Source organism: Daphnia pulex, chromosome 7 (genome assembly GCF_021134715.1).
Source record: "Daphnia pulex isolate KAP4 chromosome 7, ASM2113471v1".
Lineage (NCBI taxonomy): Eukaryota > Metazoa > Arthropoda > Branchiopoda > Diplostraca > Daphniidae > Daphnia > Daphnia pulex.
This window is the reverse complement of record NC_060023.1, coordinates 5,959,772-5,978,021: the sequence shown is the minus strand read 5'-3', so window position 1 is coordinate 5,978,021 and position 18,250 is coordinate 5,959,772. Positions and strand designations below refer to the sequence as shown.

Below are 18,250 nucleotides of genomic sequence, written 5' to 3'. Positions count from 1 at the left end.
AGAACCCTATAACCACTGAGGATTGAGGAGGCATTGACTTTTTTTTTTAGATATGACAGGATATGGAAGCCTTGTAAAATTTCAATTCGTGGTGTTAGAGCAGCCACCGAGTCGTAGTGAAATTATTGCCGATAGAGGGCAGAGTGGACTACCATTTTGCATGGTGATTTTTTGGCCGGCTTTTATAATCTATCAGTATCTCCTTCACATGTGTGGGATTTTTTGTATCATTTTAGAAAGCTATTTATTAGAAAATTATACTTCCATCAAGGTTATCTCTTCTTTCGTCTGTTGGATCGTAAACAAGCAATGACGAAATCAGCCAAGTCGCGTAACGGACAGACGAAAACAGTCTCCTCGAATGCTCCAACTTCTACCAAGAAAAAAGCCGATAAAAAGGGCAAAGGTGATAGTACCAGCAACGACAGATCATTGAGCAACACTTCAAACGGAAAAGTCAAACACAGGACTAGTGCTTCAGTTCAGAGTGGAGGAGAGAACGAGGTAAGCCATTCTCTTCATAAGCAGCACCTTAGCTAGTTCGCTTGCTAACCCAAGTGAACACCAACTTAGTCAAGTAGTGTACATTTTCATCCTATATCTGATGCAGGCCCAAGGAGGACTTCGTAAAATTTCCAAATCTGGTAACGAAAGAAATGGTGTGGCATCCCTCAGTCCTGAGTTGATGCAGTTAAAGAAAATGAGAGATGAAGAGCGCCAAGAGAGGGAAGGAATCGTGGTTTGGAAGAAACCACTCACAACTCTTCACTATTTTTCTGTGGAGCTGTGCCTGAATATTCAAGAATATGCCCAAAAGTAAATGCAGACCTTTTGTGATATGTTCCATTTAAATTAAAATGTTAATCCTCTGTTCTAATAGGTTGTGGGGTTATAAAATCACAGTATTATTCAGCATAGTCTTTTTGATGCTGAGTATTGTAGCATATCATACTCCTGGACCTCATCAAGAACTTATTGTCTCGGTTGAGAAGCAAGTCATATGGTGCCTTTATTGGCTGGGACTTGGTGTTCTCAGCTCTGTTGGCCTTGGTACAGGGTTACACACATTCTTGTTGTATTTAGGTCCTCATATTGCGGCAGTTACGCTTGCCGCGTATGAGTGTGGTACATTAAACTTTCCCTCTCCGCCGTATCCAGACAGGTAACCGCATACATTTCTTGCGTTAAAATTTATCTATCTTAATTACGAATCAATTTGTTTGCAGCATTGTTTGTCCGGAAGATGATGCACTGAGTTCATCACAGCTACCTGTGACCCTTTGGTCCATAATGGCGAAAGTCCGACTAGAAGCAATGATGTGGGGTGCTGGAACAGCTCTGGGCGAGCTTCCACCTTATTTCATGGCCAGGGCTGCGCGGCTGTCCACATTGGGCACTAAAGGTAAGCGCGGACGGAGGAGATCCAGTCTCGAATTGGGTGACGACATCGAAAAATTAATCGAGTTTGAAGCCCTGCAACTCAAACAACAACATCCAGAACAGATGGTATAATTTCACGTTCTCTATTTGTTGATAATTGACTAATTGTATGTTTTGTTTTTTCTTACAGACTTTTCTTGATCGCCTTAAATTAGGCGTGGAGCGCCTGGTAGAAAAAGTTGGCTTTTTTGGGATCTTGGCTTGTGCATCGGTGAGAAAGCAAATAATTGACCAACTGGTTGCGTACTAAATTTTTTGTTTTCTCAATTTGTCTTACCAGATTCCCAATCCTCTCTTTGATCTTGCTGGAATTACTTGTGGTCACTTTTTAGTGCCGTTTTGGACTTTTTTTGGAGCCACGCTTATCGGCAAGGCCATCGTCAAAACGCATTTGCAACAACTGACTGTAATCGTAGCATTCAACGAGAGCCTGGTGAACAAACTGCTCACTTCTTTGGCAAATGTGAGTACTAACTTTAAATTTTTTGACAATACAAATTTTTTTAAAAGATGAATTTCGGGTATTTTGTTTAGGTTCCTTTAATAGGATCGCGCTTACAGGAGCCCTTGGAGCAATTGTTCAAGAGCCAAAAAGCCAAATTACATGTTAAAGAAGGTGTGGTACCTTCTGAAGGAGGAAGCCTGCTGGCTTCACTTTTCGAAAAGCTCGTGATGGTTATGGTGATATATTTCGTCATTTCAATCGTCAATTCACTAGCTCAAAGTTATCATCAACGATTGCAATCACGCAAGCAACATTTGGCTTCTGCGACTCCTCGCCAAGCCATCAAGAACCGCATTAAAAGTCAGGCGACAATTGCAAAACAAGCTTAAATTGACGTTTTGCCAACCATTTTGCTATCTTTTTAAAGTGTATTGATTTAAGTAGATAATAGTGTTTCTGACAATGATTTACTCAGATGACCGACCTTCATGCGAGGGGTGGAAAACTCGAAGAATCTCGGTACACTTGCCCAAGAATCATAAACTTGAATAAAATCCCAAGAATCCCCCGTCTATTAAATTAAATTTTCTAGAATCGAGTGATTCATCATCCCGCTAGATTCTCGTACTCTTGTTCCAAGAGTTTTCTACCCCTGGCCTTCCTGTTTCTAATCTTTATGAAAAAGGGAAGATTTAGTGAGTATTTTTTTCCCCTCAGCATTTTTGGGCCTAGTTAGAAAAAAAAAAAAAACGTCTTTTGTTCTCCCGCCAATTTTTGTTTGCTTCCTTTACATTCCCCTCGTCAACAAGGTGCCCGGCATGTGTGCTGTTTTGTTTTTTTCTGATTTAGTCTAATTTAAGGTTCCAGGAGCCGTATATTCCCTTTTATATATAGTGTATCAACACCGTGCCAGCCCCTGTGTCCCTCCCACTATTCACTTTTTCTTGTGTGTGTGTGTGAGTGTGCGTATCATTGTAATCAGACTTGATCGTGTGTATCAGAATGGGTGGCAATACAAGTGGAGTTGTGTCAATTTAACAGACGATCAAAGTTCAGTCCGACTCTTAACGTCAACGGGGCTACGCTTCCGTTGAGATAATATAATCTCGGTTATTCTTGATAGCGCGCGCTAACATTAATCAAACGACGTTCCACCATGGCGGTGGATTCGAGTCTGCTCCAAATACTGAATTCTCTGCCGATAGAGGACAAAGAAGCCATGAGAATTGGCAGTGCTTCGACAGTAACATCTACAAATGAATTCGATGTGATTGGATCTCTTTCGACGAATGGCACAACAGTTATTCGCCGTCTCCCATTCAATTCCGATTTGAATAAGTTGGACGACTGGAAGGAAACAGCCGGTGTTGTTTTTCATCGATTCCTTCCGGACAAACCGTTCTTCTTTTCCTTTGCCGGTATAATTCTCACTTATTTTCAATTTACGAGGCACAATAAAAAAAGCTTTTTTTAATATTTATGAACGATAGATGTTGAAGGGAGCTCATCAATCTTAGATTCAGACGAAAAAATTGAAACCGTTTTAAAATTACACAAACAGAAATGTTCAATTGAACCGGTAAGTTCGTTGCCTTTACAACTGAAACTTGAGATCATAGAGAATTCTTCGTCTTCTTCGCTACCGGAAGCCACGGAACCGTTTGTAAGAGAGGAATGCGCAACTAATAAAGATCTAGTTACTTGTGAATGTGATGGTTGCGGACAGATGGTGACGATGGGACTTGGCTACAAGTGTCTTGATTGTAACAATGTTCATATTTGCGAGAATTGCGAAACAATGAATGAAAAGCATAATACGCATCTATTAATCCCGTGCCTAGTTTTAATACTCGGCGCTGAGCATAACTACATCGTCAAACAGGCTGATGGTCTCATCCAACTTGTAAGTGGAAATGAAAACGAAGACCAAATTGACGGTACATAGAAAAAATCACCCAGTTGTTTGCTTAACGTTACATAGATTTATAATATGGGCGTATGTAGAACGTATGTAGAACTATAGTAACTTCATGTGTCGCCAGTCAGACTTATATCAATTATAATCAAAGATAAAAGTAAGCAGGCTAATTGAAACAAATTTGTCTTCCAAAATCATGAAATAACTGTGTTTTCCCCAAATAATCTGGAATTAATTGAACTTATGTAATTTTGTAAACCTACACTATCTTGTTATGTATCTCTATGTTATTAAAATTACACCGTTTACATCCACCAATAACACTGTTCCCTTACTTCCCTATTACTTTTTTTTTTAAAGCAGGCCATAAAATTTTAATAGAAGACCATCAGGTTGAATGTTTTAATGGGAAGAAATCACTTACTTATAATAAGGATTATATAGGTAGGACTTACATATATAAGTGTAAGTCCATTTATGATGTAAGTCCTACATCATATATAAGTTGTAGGATTTACATTTATCCATACATAATTTTTACTGCTGATGCCTCATGGGATATTTCCATAAAATTCCTAGACAGTAGACACATAGTTAGGGACAGGATAATTCTCATGTTGTTTAGATCCCTGCTAAGATAAGATGTAAAAGGACAAAGAACTGAATTACTTCCACTATACAATTTATTTCTTCAAATTCCTCTAAGACATCATACTGATAATTCAAGAGTGATTTGTCTAATCAGGGATAGATTCCAAACCCTAGGATATAAATATTTTTGGTATATTTTTGTAAAACATGTAAATGTTGTTTGCAATGTTACCTTCAAGACATATGGGTTACCAGTCAATCGAGTGTCTCTTCTGTAAAGAAATCTTTGATGTGTCGAGTTTTGCAGCCTCGAGAAAGCCTTTAAAAGAGAAAATTCTTTAATATCTAAAATTGTGTATTCCATTTATGAATAACTAGATTTGCAAATTACATTCCCGTTGTTCGCCAGCTTATGAACTAACGGAATAATTCCGTACGGAAGGCCAACAAAAACTGTCGTCAACAGCAAACTAGTCATTGCTTCGTACCACATTCTTCACCCTAATATTGAATACATACAATTAATCAAACAATTTTAAAAATTAATGGAAAATATTGTTATACACCTGAACCTGAAAAGAAACAGTCGAAATAATAAACAGCTGTGATTACTGATTATCCCTCCCTCAACAATCTTAACGCAATGTTGCAGAGGTGCCGGATGAAATAGCGGATACTTATTTAAAACTATGTTTTTGTCATTTTGTTATTGGAAAATATATTTCAAGTTTTTTTATATATTTTTTTTCCAAATGAAGAATAATAATAATGAGTTAAATATCGGTTTACGCAATAAACAGTAAATAAGATTTTTGAATCGATGAAATGAACGTTGCCATTTTCCACGCTTGTTATGATTTTTTTCAGCTTTTCTAGCTAGGGACCTAATTGTTTAGTTTCAGATTGATGATTGGAAGTTTTATCAGGTATTAAGATTTGAGTTAGCTTTTAGGTTGCAACAATAATATAAGAGAACCACAGTTAACCCACGCACACACACTCCTAGCGATATATATCCAGTTTGTTTTGAACTCTTGATGTCTTCATCTAGCAAGAAAAATCGTGATGGTGGTAAAAAGCCCAGTGTTTTCGAAAGATTGGGATCAAAACCGTCATCGGTGACGGAGGACTATTGTAAGCAATGGGCTCACAAAGGTACTTGCTCCTATTCAAATAAGTGTAAATTTCTCGATACACACAATAGTAAGAACTTTAAACCAGTAACCTCATCTGGGAAAGAAGGCAGGAAGAAAAGTCGAAGCCGGAGCCCACCTAACCGGAAAGATTTGGCCAGCAATAAATTCAAAGCTGGCACAAAACCGAGCTCTAAATCAGCTGACAGTGGAGAGTGGGAGAAATCACTTGAGCATGAAGATGAGATGGCCTTAGAACGAAAACTACAAATGCTGCAGAGAGAACTGGCAAAGCAGGAAGAACAGGAACATAAAGGAAAAGCAAAGAAACCAGTAGCTAAGAAAAGAGAAAGAAGCTCAAGTTCTTCATCAACTTCTAGTAGCTCCTCTTCAGAAACTTCTTCAGAATCATCAGATTCATCATCAACATCTAGTGTCACTTCCTCAAGCAGTTCTTCCTCCTCTTCAGATTCTGATGGCGAAGTAATTTTAAGTATATTCACAAATGAACTTGAATCTGAACTAGAATTGTTTATTTTTTAGGTGAAGGAGAAGAAAACCAAAAAGAAAGTGAATCAGGTTACCAAAAGAAGTCAAAGTTCTTCTAGCAGGAATCAGGGAGCCAAAGAAAAGGCCAAAGCCAAGGCCAGGAAAATTGCTAAACTCTCCCCTGTTGGTCAAGTCACCAGAAAGAAGGATCCTTCTTCTGCCAACAAGAAACAAATCAGAAATAATGCCTCGCCCAAACGTCAGCATGGTAATTCATTAAACGAATTTTTTTGGTGGTTAAGTTTTAATTTTCTCCTCGTTTTCTCTATAGTTCCGAGCACCAGCGCAAAACATTCACGAGATTCTCCCACATATTCAACAATGATCCGCAGCCGTTCTCCGCGTGTCAAAGATCCAGAACCTCCTAGCAGGGATCGCAGGCAGCGACGATCTCCCGAATCTTCTCCTACCGAAGCAAAACGAAAATTAACTACCCCAGTAGTTCGACGCAGAACTGATGATCATTCGCCCCTGCGAGGTAGATCACGTGAACGCAAGCCCGCAACAAGTAGCAGCACTTACGACGTGCGAGGGAAAGGCGATAAGCCTCGCGACAGATTGTTGGAACCAGGATATCTTGTCCGTCCCCGATCACCAGTTCCGGTCTATCGTGAACCTTATCCAGTTCGTGATCTCTCTCCAACCGGCTCGTCCTACAGGGAACGAGCACGAGCCGAGCCATACGAGCCTCCAAGACGTGTTTATAGTCCCCAACCTATCTTGTCCAAACTTGAAAGAAAAGAGGATTTGTATGATAGTAGACTTCGGCGACCGGCTTCTCCGGAACCAGTTAGACGGCCAATTAGTGGCCGTGCAAAAGATTACCCTGATTACGAACATGATTGGCCAGCCTCTGATCAAACCAAAATCCCCGACTGGGATCATCCTGAATTTCGACGACGCAATCGACCTATTGACGGTTTGTTTACTTTAATAATTTTTATGCTTGAAGCTTTTATGTAAAAGTTCCTCCATTCTGTTATAAAATGTAGATATCAGTTGGAACAGAACCTTGAGCTCTACAGAAATGTCATGGAAGAAGTCATATTCACCACCGCCTCTAGGCAACCATTCTTATCCTGAGCAGATCCATTCAAACCGAAATACGACGTGGGATCCTTTATCAAAATCATCTTCTAGAACGGATGATAACAAAAGAGATCGGGAAAGGCGTATCGGCGGAGATGGCCGACGTTCGCGTGACTCAAACCGCCGAGTTGCTGATCCCGTTGTCAAGCCTCCAACACCGGCAACTCGCACGGAGGAATTGCGTTCACCGGTTGCGAGTGAACCACCTACTGCTATTGTCGCACCGAAGGTAGAAGAAATAGAAGAAACTCGGCCGTCTTCGTCTGCTGTAGAAGTAGAAGCCGAAGAAAATTTCAGCGATTTCAGTGATGATGTTGACGAAATTCTCAATCGTGATCTTCAGGTTAGTGAAATTTGACCGTTTATTTAAAAAAACTTTAGCTTACTCAATATATTTAATATTTGCATGGTTGAATAAAATTGACAGGATACTGAAAGTGTGAAAACGGAAGAAGCCGTGCCGGTGGAGCCGGAGTCCGAACCAGTAAAAACCCCAACCGAAATAGAATTGAATGTAAACGTAGAACCAGTTGTTCAAGTACTCGACATTCAGCCTTCGCCAAAAATGGTGTCTCCTGTTGTCTCGGCCATTGAGAGTCGTAGTACGGACGAAGATTTGCTAGGCGGGATGGATATCGAACAAATCTCTGACGAAGAACTCGAGGATGAGGCTAGAAGCGGTATTTGATTTTAGTTGACCATTTTGACAAATAAGTTTATAATTTGTGTCGAATCGATTTACAGCCCCTATAGATGCCCTTGAAGTCGACTGGACAAGTTTGGCGTGCAAACGGGAGAAGAAAGTAGAATCTGGAGCTGCCAGAGCACGCCAGCGTTGGGAGGGTAAAGCTGTCTTAGCTCGTCTAGGAATTACTTCTAGAGAGGCTCAGTCGCCGACGTCGACAAATGTTGTGGTAGACAGGAAACCCTTGTTCGACTGCTCAACACTTTTTCGACGTGCCCTTTCTGCTCGAATGGATCTCTCTTTCAGGTTAGATATATACCCAATCAATGATTACTCAGAATACTGGTTAACTTTTTTGTTATTTCTTCAGGAGGAGTCTGTGCAATTTACCTGTCCGCGAGTTAGTGATCGAATATTGCGATGACGATTTGAGCTTATACAAATCATCTGTTGATTTGTTGTTGAAGGATCGCGTATTAGCTAATTAGGATCGTCTAAAAATACAAGCCAAATGTTGGAACCTGCTTCCTTATTAGATAACGATTGACCTTTTTTTCTGCCATAGGCCTAAGAACGCGGACTTGTAAATATCCATTCTTTTTTTTTCAATCATCTTTTCACGTTTGTGATGTTTAAATGCCCTGTCTTTAAGAAAAAATAAATGTGACGGATAATGTGGTCAGTCTCCATCTTAATCTTATTGATCATGGGCAATTGAATTACTAAGAAATGTATTAACACGTAATAGAAGTTGTTTAATTTAGTCTATGTATATGGGTGGGCAGCAATTGTGTTCATTTTGTTTTATGATATGACGCAAACGCTGCTTCTGTGTTCTTTTGGTTGATTCGTTACGTTCCAGTCCACCCATTCGTCACCATCTGGGGACCAAATAAAACTAAAATCCGGCAATAAAAGAAAATGTATGAATTAAGATGTGGTACCTTCTCCGGTTTCTAGTTGTTGAACGATGCGTCGAGCCTGTTCCGATCCGTTGGCGTTAAGCATCGCATCCAGCAACGCCGTTGGAATGCTTTCCTGCCCGGTGAGAAGACAACGGTCGGTCATCTGGCGGATGAAATCCAATCGCTGTTGAAGTCTCACGTGTGTGCGTTTCACTAGTTGCAGTTCGGCTAGCAATTCCTGTTTTCTTCCGTCCACTGATTTGAATGCACTTTCGAAATTGTTTATGGAGGGCTTCTGTGCCATTATTTCGCCCGTCCTGAGTAGCGTTCAATAATTAGTTAGTCGAAATGACATTTAACAAATACTGCATCGTAATAATGATACTATCACCTTGACAAGACTCCTTGATCTTCTTCGTCGAGGAATTCTCTACTATCCACGAGGTGAGGTGTAGGATAGGAATTATTAAAAGGATGATTCTGCTCAATGATGTGTCTCCCAAGGACTTCTACTACTACCGACCCGTGATTCAGGTAATCTACGAACTAGGAAAATTAGCAATTAATATAGGCGATAACCAGGTGCCATCGTTAGAATAATGACAGATATCAATATTAAACAGTTACTGGTGACAATTTAATGGGAAACTAACCTCTCTCGTTACTGGTTCGTAGCTCAAGATCCGACTGTGGTTGAATTGTAAATTAGACGAGTAAGGATACATCTTTGTCTTACTGTCATCTTTGTCGCCGTAAAATCTGTACTTGCAGTGAAGATCCTGTTGTTTTTTTACATAAACCATTCGAAGATTAACACATATCTTAATGAGCCTCAATAATTTCAAATACAACTCTAAATTTAGGAGGTAGGTTGCGACAACCAATAATGTGGAATTTAAAGAAAAGATTTTTTCCGATCAATTGGTCTGATGAATCGACCAAATCGTCCTCTTGAAGTTGATGACCCAAACTATCGGCGCAAGGAACCAGCGCAATTTTCATTACTCCGATCTTAATGCCGCGTAAATCAGTGATGGGAACGTGATCCTGCATCTCCACCTTATCCCAGGAAGAACATAAACTCGAATTTAAAATATGTTTCTCAATGTAGCCTATGTTACATGGAATTATTTTTGAAATTTTTAATGAATAATAAAAAAAAAACTGGTCTCTAGTAATTCTTTTTATTACCAAATAGGCAAGCGATCGCAGAACTATTCTTGTCATCCCTATTATTACGACAGCATCAGATGATTCAGAAAATGGATCACGATCCTACACGAATGAAAAGTTTAAATTGATTTATTTTTAATGAGGATTTTTTTGTTACGTCTGTTATCCTGATTTCTCTGCCGTCTTCTTCTTCTCCATTGATTTCCATTTGGTGATGCCTGTAGAGTTCTCGCATGAAATCAAAACGCGTGAAAAATTTCTCTTTGGACCAAATGTATTCAGTTCCGTGGTCCAAGTTCTTCATCTTGACGTACACCTGAGTGAATAAAAATCGCAAATTTATTTTATGCGTTTGAAATGCCTGATTGAAAACGACTTACTTGACTAGGAACCATTTTTTCGGCTGGATTATTGTAGATTTGTGGTGCGACAAGAACAATCTCAAACTTGACTGGCTTGTTCAGTTCAGCGCTGATCTCATTAGCCTCTTCAACCGACGGCAATACGGCCACGAGCTCTTCCTGTAGTGAGTCTGAAACCCAAGAAAATTAGGTGCTATAACATTTTGTTTTTTTATTATTATTTAGTATGGAAAAACGAAAGCTCACCTTTACCGTCCGAGGAACTGGAAAGGATATCCATCCCTGATTTGGTTGCCATTTCATGTAAAATGAAATCATAATTTATCATTGGACTGTCAGAAACACCCGCTTGGTCCACCAGTGCTGGATTCCGGAATAGCCACATTTGCGTGGCACCGAAAACCAGCCGATCGTTGGGCTGCAGAACCGTTTCAACCCGCGGTTTGATTGGTACACCGTTAACCAAAACTCGTCCATTTTCCGTCAACGAGTGGAGAGCCACGTCATTGTTCTCGTGGAATGATATTTCTGCGTGATTCTGCTGCATCCTAAGTGCGTGCATAGTTCCATAGGAAAATCACGCATTGTTGGCTATATTAAACACTATAATGAATCGATTGAAAAATAATAAATACCCCGGGCCGATCATTTCGATACCCGATATGCTGGGCTGCGCTTTTCCGATTAAAGTAGTGCCTCGTTTGAGATAATGTATCCATCGTCCGTCCAATAAAGGATCCATGTTGACATTTTGTAAATATGGTCCGCCACCTTCGTGATTTCGTTTACTTTCGAATAACTAAAAATATTGAATTAACACGTCATGAATCTATATAAATAAACATTTAGAAATATTTAAAAAAGAATAGCATCATGCAGCAGTATACCATATCAGTCACGACTTCATCTGCTTTTGGTAATTCCTTTGGTTTCGGTGATCGAATACGTTGTATTTCACGTTCATTCTCCGTTACTTGAGCTCGAAGTTCGTCCTCCCACTTCTTTTTCGTATCTTTCAGAGCTAGATTGAAAATAATTCAAAAATTTATTTTTTGTTTATTAATGGAAATGTAAACATAAATGGAGATGTGTGCAGATGATTTCACATACTTTTGGGATTGCTCTGTCGACCATTTACCACAGTTTTTACCCACTGAGGATCAATATTACCGCGTGTCAATGCAGCTTTTATGCGCTGGTTTTCTCCTTTCAGCTCACGAACTATTTTTTCGATTGGTTTCTCATTGACAGTCGCCCGCGTTCGAATTTGCTTGGCTCGATCAGCTTATATCGTTGAATTTAAAAAAAAGTATACAATAAATAATAAATAGAAATTATAAATCAATAAACACTGTACCGTAGCGTAACGTTGACAACGTCTCCTCATAATGAATATCAGCGGGACTAATCGATGCCACCTAAATAATAATGAAAAAGTTTTTCCAAGTAATTATTTTGCAAGATAAATATTTTTTAAAAATACAATTTTAGAATTTAATTTTATTACCATGATAGTTTTGCTGTTACCTCCCAAAGCGTTCATCAGCAACTTAGTGAGCACAGAATCGCGAAAAGGGATTCGTTGGTTCTTGCTGTGACTATTCATTGGAAAATTAGATGATGACGCCGACGACGATTCCGCTAGAGCGTGAATGCAATGGCCAAGACATTGAAGTGACTGGTTAATGGCCACACCCTCTCTGAAACGTTCCCCGCTCGTGTTTCCAGTCCCAGCTTTGCTAACCCTCTCGCTACAAATAACAACCATTATTTTTGTTAACATAATTTTACATTATCAAGTCAACTTTTCTCAAAACATTTTACTGATGGCGTTTAAATACTGTCTTTTTCAATACATGCTGTTCCAGTGAATCCTCCGTTTTTTTAACGAGCGAGTAACTATAAAATTAGACTCGGTATAAAAATGTAATATTTGTACTAAACATTAGGTATCATTATTACTTAAAATTAATGAAGCCAAAAATTCTCCGCATTGGTTATCTGTTGCTAAGTGCGGGGAAAAAGACAATCTATTTTCCGCTATTCCAAACACGTCACACCCAGACATAACCACGCAATAGCACACAAGCTAGGTGTTATAAATGTTCCCCGTTAGATAAGGTAATAATAGTTGTGCAACACACTACAGTTGAGAATGGTTGAGAAGAATAGACTGTTTGTAAATAGCTGGTACAAAATAGATCCTATTTGCATAAGAAAGCATAAAAAGGAAAATAAGCTTGGTGTGAATAAAGCTTTAAATGATAAGGGAACAATATATCTTAAATTAAAGGAGGCGCATACGTTCCAGTTTCAAGCAGAACTATCCTACCACATCATTTGTGCATGCTTATTTTACCGGTTAGTTACTACTAGTTATCACTAAGTTGGTTACAAGTAAACTAATATTCGATTTTGTCATTTGATTTTCAGAACGTGGAAGTGAGTTTATTTTGGAATAGTGACGTACCTTCCGGCTAAATCAACAATGTTGACGACGGATGTAATAGTAACCTCGCCAATTTGAGTCGTTCTTTTCTGGTCGAGGCCAATGGAAACGATGGTGTGCGATCGGCTGCTGGTAGCATTCATGTTTGTCGCTACCACAGTACTATTTAACAGAAAATTTAATTTTTCAAATTCACTTTTATCAGATTTTCTACAGCAATAGTTTCCAAAAGCTCACAATATTTTCTTAACCGTAAATTAGACTTCATTCGGTTTACAGTTATATCCTTAAACATAAATTTACGCAATTTTGGACTAACCGGTTGAGCGTGCCGTGTTTTATTAGCCGTTCTATGTCTGCATAACTGGTCACCACGAAATTCGAGAGCCCATCAGCTTGACATAAAAATTTAAGAATTCTAAGGAACATGCATAAAAAAAAAAAAAAAATAAATACGAAAAGATAAATACCATAAAATCCTTTTTTGGGATGTTCACGCACTTTCAGTCCCTTATCGGTTTTCGATGGTGTGAGTAAGTCGTACACATTTTCATTGTAAATTTCCTTAAGAGATGGAAAATTCGCGTCAAACGAAGAGAAATAAAATATTAAAAGTGTTTTCCTACCAGCATAGAGAGATGGACTTCAAATTGAATAGGATCAACAGGCGAAGTATACGAGTTTTCATCGATGGCACGGAAAATCTCGTGGCAGAACTGTGGAATAATACCTAGATTTGTGTTTCACAGTAGGCACCCCCATAAAATAACCAGTATATTCTGGAACTATCAAACTTGACAAAGAAATGGGGAATTTTTTAAAGACTTTAAATCACCTTCATTGGAGCCGTACCCAATAACCGAGTAGGATTTCCCAGATCCCGTCTGCCCATACGAAAACAAAGTGGTGTTGTAACCTTCAAAAGTGTCGGCCAGCATTACCCGTCCCACATCGCCAAACAAACGCTCCTTTATCAGAAAGTAAATACCCGACAACAAAAGAAATATCCTTCACTGCGTTCACGTGGATAATCTTTGCATAAACAAAAACACATATGTATAAAGCCTAGCAAACAAAAGAAATAAACTAGCCTACGTATATCTAAAATTAGAGTATATATTATTTACCTGGTCGCAGTACTGATGGCCTCTAGGATGACTAGGATCGGCAACGTTCCTGCCGCTAGTCTGGTCTTCACTGAATCCGTCGAACGACCAATAGGAATGATCGAATGAGAAACTCTTACGGTCGGCCAGGTCTGTCGGATGAGTCAGAGACGTTGTCACGCCATCCATGTCGACGATTCTCTTACATCCCCTAGCAACTTCTCGTTGACTGTGCACAGAAATTAAGTTAAGGCCAAAAACTATTTAATTCAATACATGCAAACAATTAGAATTAGTTTAGAAAAGGATATGAAAGGTCGGACGCGAACAGCGACCCGGAGACGATCCTTTGACTCGGACATGTTTCCCGCTACTGCAGTCAGTGCCTGTAACAGAATAACCAAATACAAATTATACGAATAGTAATTTTGTAAAAATATCCGCAACGTCCCACGCATACGAACTTCCGGCTTTTGCTGAACAACGTCGTGTCATTTCTTTTCAGCAGAGTTCTCATTTGTCTAAGTGTGTCTTGTTTTCTTTTCGTAGCTATGGCAATCGACTGACGGAAGCTTCTCACTAAAAAAAACCATTTCCGAATAACAAAAGAATGCAAAGGTGTTGACCATTATACGATCGATCGGCTGATTGCGACACCCTTTCTTTGTCGGAATGCGGTAAATTATTCAGCCCTACATGGCTACATGGTCGAGCATCATAATAAAGGATGTTGACACGTGCCGTCCCTCGGTCTAAGTTCTATCGGCTTAAATGCATAGGGTCCAATAAATATCGAAATAAAAGAAATAAGCGGAGAAGCAACAAGGCGGCTGAATCTCTCTATTGTGTCGACCGTTGTTCTAGCTAATAAAAAGTTTGTTTATGGACACTAGACTATTGTGACATGAGAATTCCATGTTTCAACCATGACAATTGCACATAGTTTAATTATTACGAGCCCAAAAGTAAGTTATAGCTGCCATTAATCAACAGATTTCCCACACAGTTTCACCGAGTTTACGACATCTGCGATAACGTCTACCTCTGTATCATTGTGCCATTAATTCTGTCTGTATTCTCGAGGAGAAAGGTCACTAGACAAAGAACCTAATTAAAGGAGCTTATGAGCCGAGCGTTGATTGGCCTCTTCATAAAATAAATTCTCGTTTCGGCGCCTGAACAAAGTGAATATCCGACTGTGGATTAGAGTATATGGTGTATACAATAGATATGCTATTGCACATTTACCACACACAAGCGAAAAAAAAAAAAAGGAATAAATTATATAAAAGCCAAGACCATGGTGCGGACACGGTTCACTTGTTACCAAGTGTGTTTCACCAAACCACTGTTGCCTTGACTGTTGCTAACAGAAGTTGGCGAGTTCCATTTTTTAAAATTCTGAACCGAGACCTGAACTACACTAACCGAAAACACAATGCCACACAATTGCTCGTATTTTATGCAGAGCAATATCGATGGGCCAGTCTCGGTGTCAGATCATCTCGCAGGTATCCTTCACATATGTTCTGACTACCAAATTAGCAAATTGTTTAACTGATCGAAATTTATTCGCAGCGTTGGGAGCATTCGGTACCGCTTTTAGTGTTTTTGGAATCGTCTCAACGCTAATGGTAACGGCCATTTTCGTGTTAAGCATCTTTCATGTGGTTAAAAAAAGTACACCGCAGTGGAGGTAACGTTCAGATGATTATTTAGCTAGCTCTCTTATTAGCGTTGTAACTAAAAACCGGTACAAATAATTATTAGGCGACTCCTTACCTGGATTGTTTCGATGCCCATGATTGTCTCCATCTTGTCTTTGATAACATTCATTGTACCTGGAGCAGCTATATTGTGTGAAACAGTCAAACAATCGTAAGATTTTTATGCGCTCTGTATTGCTAATTTTTTCTATGAGGCTTTTTAAGCTAATTTCTATTTATTTTTCGAATTACATTTGTATTTTTTTTTTTATTTTCAAAAGATATTTGCCATTTGTGTTGATGCATTTCATCGACCTGTCACTGCTAATGGAAGGAGGACACAGGGATACCATTCAGGATTTAACCAATAAAGATATTCCAATAAATTTTTGTAGACCACCATGGTGCTGCATAGGCCTGTGCTATAAGAACATTACCTATAACAAGTATAAACATGTCGTTTTCTTTATTAAAAAAAATAACCCTTTAAATTTTTTTAAAGAAAAAATCTGCGCATTATGAAGGGCTTGGTGTACCAGACACCACTATTTCAATTGGTTATTAATTTGATTATGGCCATTCTAGAGTCAGCTGGTGTTCTCGAGAGAGTAGTGAGTATTTTATAATAGATTTAGCCTAGGCCTATTTGGATTACTTTTAAGGTTTTAATTATTTGTAAGATTTATAAGAATGGCTTTTGAAATTTTCTCAATTAGATTCGAAATGTAGCTTTTGCCGTCCTCGGAGTAACCAATATTATTTTTTTTACTATCGGAATGTATGGCTACAATGTTCTGACTACTGGTTAGTTTTATTTTTAACAGATTCAACAAGAAATGAAATATTTTTATTTGAAAAAAATGTAGGCTTTGCTCAGCTGTCGGAATGGAAAAACTATCCGGTAAATGAGTGTTAGAATGTTTACTGAAACAAATTAATAGAGTTGGCTAACGTCCGAAGTTGCCAGTTCAGTGGACGTTAACGATTGGACGGTTGACGTCCAATTTTTGGATTTTGGACGTCAACCGTCCAATCGTCAACGTCCATTCGTCCAAGTCGAACTGGCAACTTCGGACGTTAGCCAATTCTATAGTCTTAACATTAATGTTATAAAATTTTTTATTCGTCAGTTGAAAGCCAGAGTGTTGTTCCTTTGTGTGGTCCTCTTGAAGGTGCAAACACTTATTTTGCTGCTCCTGGGAGTCGGTGGATCTATTCCCTGTATTGAACCTTATATTTCTCCGGTCGTCATGAGAAAATGTATGCACTCTCTTAAAAAAAACCAAACAAAAAAAAAAAAAACATTAAGTTAGACGTTATAAGCTGATGTTAATGGTTATTTTTTTTACAGCTATTGAGGCAGCACTTTGTTTGGTCGAGGCTCTAATATTTGCAGTCATTTTCTTTCCTGTATTCCGTGTCGTGGATAACGGCGTCGACAGACTAAATGTACCAACAGCACCGACTACACCAATTTCTGCAGTTTCTTCGGAAAATCTACAAGTTTAATTTTTTTTGAAATATATTGTATAGTTGCGTTGCGTATGGATGTATAAAAGCGTTTTAAAGTAAATGTTCTTTATGTTTGTACATAATAAAACTCTACTTATCGATAGTGGACGGTGCTGTCTTCGCTGGGAGCGAGGACAAATTTATTATTTTAAATTTAAAGCTACCTAATTTTAATTAGCTTGCAAAATATTGAGAGGAAACCAATTAAGACAGTAAATCAAACCTATAAAGACTAAGTAGTAAAGCAATAGTTTCCCAAAACGTATCAGCGTTGTTAGAACTTAGAAATTTCAAATGGTAGTTCAAATGGTTGTAGTGGCACCTGGCACGTAGTGTTTGTGTAAGACACCCACCAGGTGGCAGTGATTGTCGTCAGAAATTTTATGGAAGCCTTTAACGTTGAGTCGGGTAACCATAGTTAATGGCTCTGCCTATAGGGCTCTTCGGGGTCTGTTTTATCTAGCCGTTTTATCTGGCAACGCAGCGTGGCGAAGCAGATGCGGCATGTGTTAGCCGTTAGGCCTTAGCCGTTAGGCCAAGGGCATATAAGGGATATAAGGGAGCAAGAGTACTCCTTTCTTTATGGAATAAAGAAGCAAGAGCACTTCTTTATTTATACTTCATGCCCTTGGTATCCCTAACACATGCCGTATCTGCTTCGCTAAATAAAACACACCACGAAGAGCCCTTATGCCTTTTCTTTTGCGAATACTTGGCAACGCGGTAGCCAATGTCACAACGCGAGACAGAGAGAGAAGTGCGCGAAGTCACTTGAAGCTTAACCTAACACTTCCTCCCTAACGGGTGGATTTTGCCACCATAGCTGACCCCCCTTTCGCGCTCTTTTCATTGGCTAGCAGCTTTCGCGCTGTGACATTGGCAGCTGCGTTGCAAAGTACTCGGTAAGTGAAAAGGCAACCCCGAAGTAGGGCTGTGGCCCGGGACGTTTTTAGCGGGTTTTTTTTATGGGTTTTTCTTCTTCCGCGGGTCGGAGCGGGTTGGGCCAACTGAGTGAACGGGTTTTGCCTGGGCCAACCCATGGGTCAAAAAATTTTTACCGGCCGGGTAACGGCCCGGGTAAAAAATCGGTTCAAACACACTTTTTTTTTACAAACTTTAAAAAATTCTCTAAATTTCTTAATTATCTTCTTCTTCCAACAGTGACACGTCAATTCTGTCTTCTGAAC

The 18,250-nt window shown here is 39.2% G+C and overlaps 5 protein-coding genes and 1 long non-coding RNA gene across 14 annotated transcripts; 4 read left to right on the top strand and 2 right to left on the bottom strand.

Moving 5' to 3' along the window:
- Nucleotides 1–123: 123 nt before the first annotated feature.
- On the top strand, nt 124–2,923 carry LOC124198334 (vacuole membrane protein 1-like). The gene is made up of 7 exons (XM_046594162.1): nt 124–504; nt 611–816; nt 881–1,162; nt 1,227–1,506; nt 1,571–1,651; nt 1,721–1,903; nt 1,975–2,923. The coding sequence occupies exons 1-7, from the start codon at nt 310–312 to the stop codon at nt 2,272–2,274; spliced, it is 1,527 nt and encodes a 508-aa protein (XP_046450118.1). The 5' UTR covers nt 124–309; the 3' UTR covers nt 2,275–2,923.
- Nucleotides 2,924–3,041: 118 nt separating this feature from the next.
- On the top strand, nt 3,042–4,121 carry LOC124198337. The gene is made up of 2 exons (XM_046594167.1): nt 3,042–3,303; nt 3,376–4,121. Exons 1-2 carry the CDS (start codon nt 3,042–3,044, stop codon nt 3,828–3,830), a joined length of 717 nt encoding a protein of 238 aa, XP_046450123.1. The 3' UTR covers nt 3,831–4,121.
- A 347-nt stretch (nt 4,122–4,468) lies between these two features.
- LOC124198339 lies at nt 4,469–5,066 on the bottom strand. Its single transcript, XR_006876551.1, has 4 exons — nt 4,961–5,066; nt 4,786–4,895; nt 4,627–4,713; nt 4,469–4,564 (listed from the first exon to the last, which is right to left on the bottom strand). It is a non-coding gene; the product is annotated as an uncharacterized LOC124198339 (long non-coding RNA).
- A 154-nt stretch (nt 5,067–5,220) lies between these two features.
- On the top strand, nt 5,221–8,345 carry LOC124198332 (zinc finger CCCH domain-containing protein 13-like). 4 transcript variants are annotated; one of them, XM_046594159.1, is made up of 9 exons: nt 5,221–5,320; nt 5,446–5,549; nt 5,616–6,010; nt 6,071–6,284; nt 6,348–6,995; nt 7,069–7,508; nt 7,593–7,845; nt 7,910–8,156; nt 8,221–8,345. In XM_046594159.1, exons 1-9 carry the CDS (start codon nt 5,301–5,303, stop codon nt 8,336–8,338), a joined length of 2,439 nt encoding a protein of 812 aa, XP_046450115.1. In that variant the 5' UTR covers nt 5,221–5,300; the 3' UTR covers nt 8,339–8,345. The 4 variants fall into 4 exon arrangements, with proteins under 4 accessions (XP_046450115.1, XP_046450113.1, XP_046450116.1 ...); XM_046594160.1 differs by having other exon boundaries at nt 5,222–5,320; nt 5,637–6,010; XM_046594157.1 differs by having other exon boundaries at nt 5,446–6,010.
- A 184-nt stretch (nt 8,346–8,529) lies between these two features.
- On the bottom strand, nt 8,530–14,317 carry LOC124198331 (kinesin-like protein KIF28P). Of its 6 annotated transcripts, none has more exons than XM_046594151.1 (22): nt 14,157–14,317; nt 13,867–14,076; nt 13,575–13,707; nt 13,366–13,469; nt 13,210–13,303; nt 13,059–13,134; nt 12,761–12,901; nt 12,115–12,189; nt 11,798–12,041; nt 11,648–11,708; nt 11,401–11,574; nt 11,178–11,311; nt 10,926–11,089; nt 10,537–10,838; nt 10,309–10,460; nt 10,086–10,244; nt 9,947–10,030; nt 9,605–9,814; nt 9,409–9,534; nt 9,147–9,301; nt 8,795–9,072; nt 8,530–8,731 (listed from the first exon to the last, which is right to left on the bottom strand). In XM_046594151.1, the coding sequence occupies exons 1-22, from the start codon at nt 14,301–14,303 to the stop codon at nt 8,655–8,657; spliced, it is 3,300 nt and encodes a 1,099-aa protein (XP_046450107.1). In that variant the 5' UTR covers nt 14,304–14,317; the 3' UTR covers nt 8,530–8,654. The 6 variants fall into 6 exon arrangements, with proteins under 6 accessions (XP_046450107.1, XP_046450108.1, XP_046450109.1 ...); XM_046594152.1 differs by having other exon boundaries at nt 9,608–9,814; XM_046594153.1 differs by having other exon boundaries at nt 11,178–11,302.
- Nucleotides 14,318–15,155: 838 nt separating this feature from the next.
- On the top strand, nt 15,156–17,166 carry LOC124198796. The gene is made up of 9 exons (XM_046594838.1): nt 15,156–15,356; nt 15,424–15,541; nt 15,616–15,723; nt 15,833–15,997; nt 16,054–16,162; nt 16,268–16,355; nt 16,418–16,452; nt 16,682–16,811; nt 16,903–17,166. Exons 1-9 carry the CDS (start codon nt 15,284–15,286, stop codon nt 17,058–17,060), a joined length of 984 nt encoding a protein of 327 aa, XP_046450794.1. The 5' UTR covers nt 15,156–15,283; the 3' UTR covers nt 17,061–17,166.
- The last annotated feature ends 1,084 nt before the right edge of the window (nt 17,167–18,250 follow it).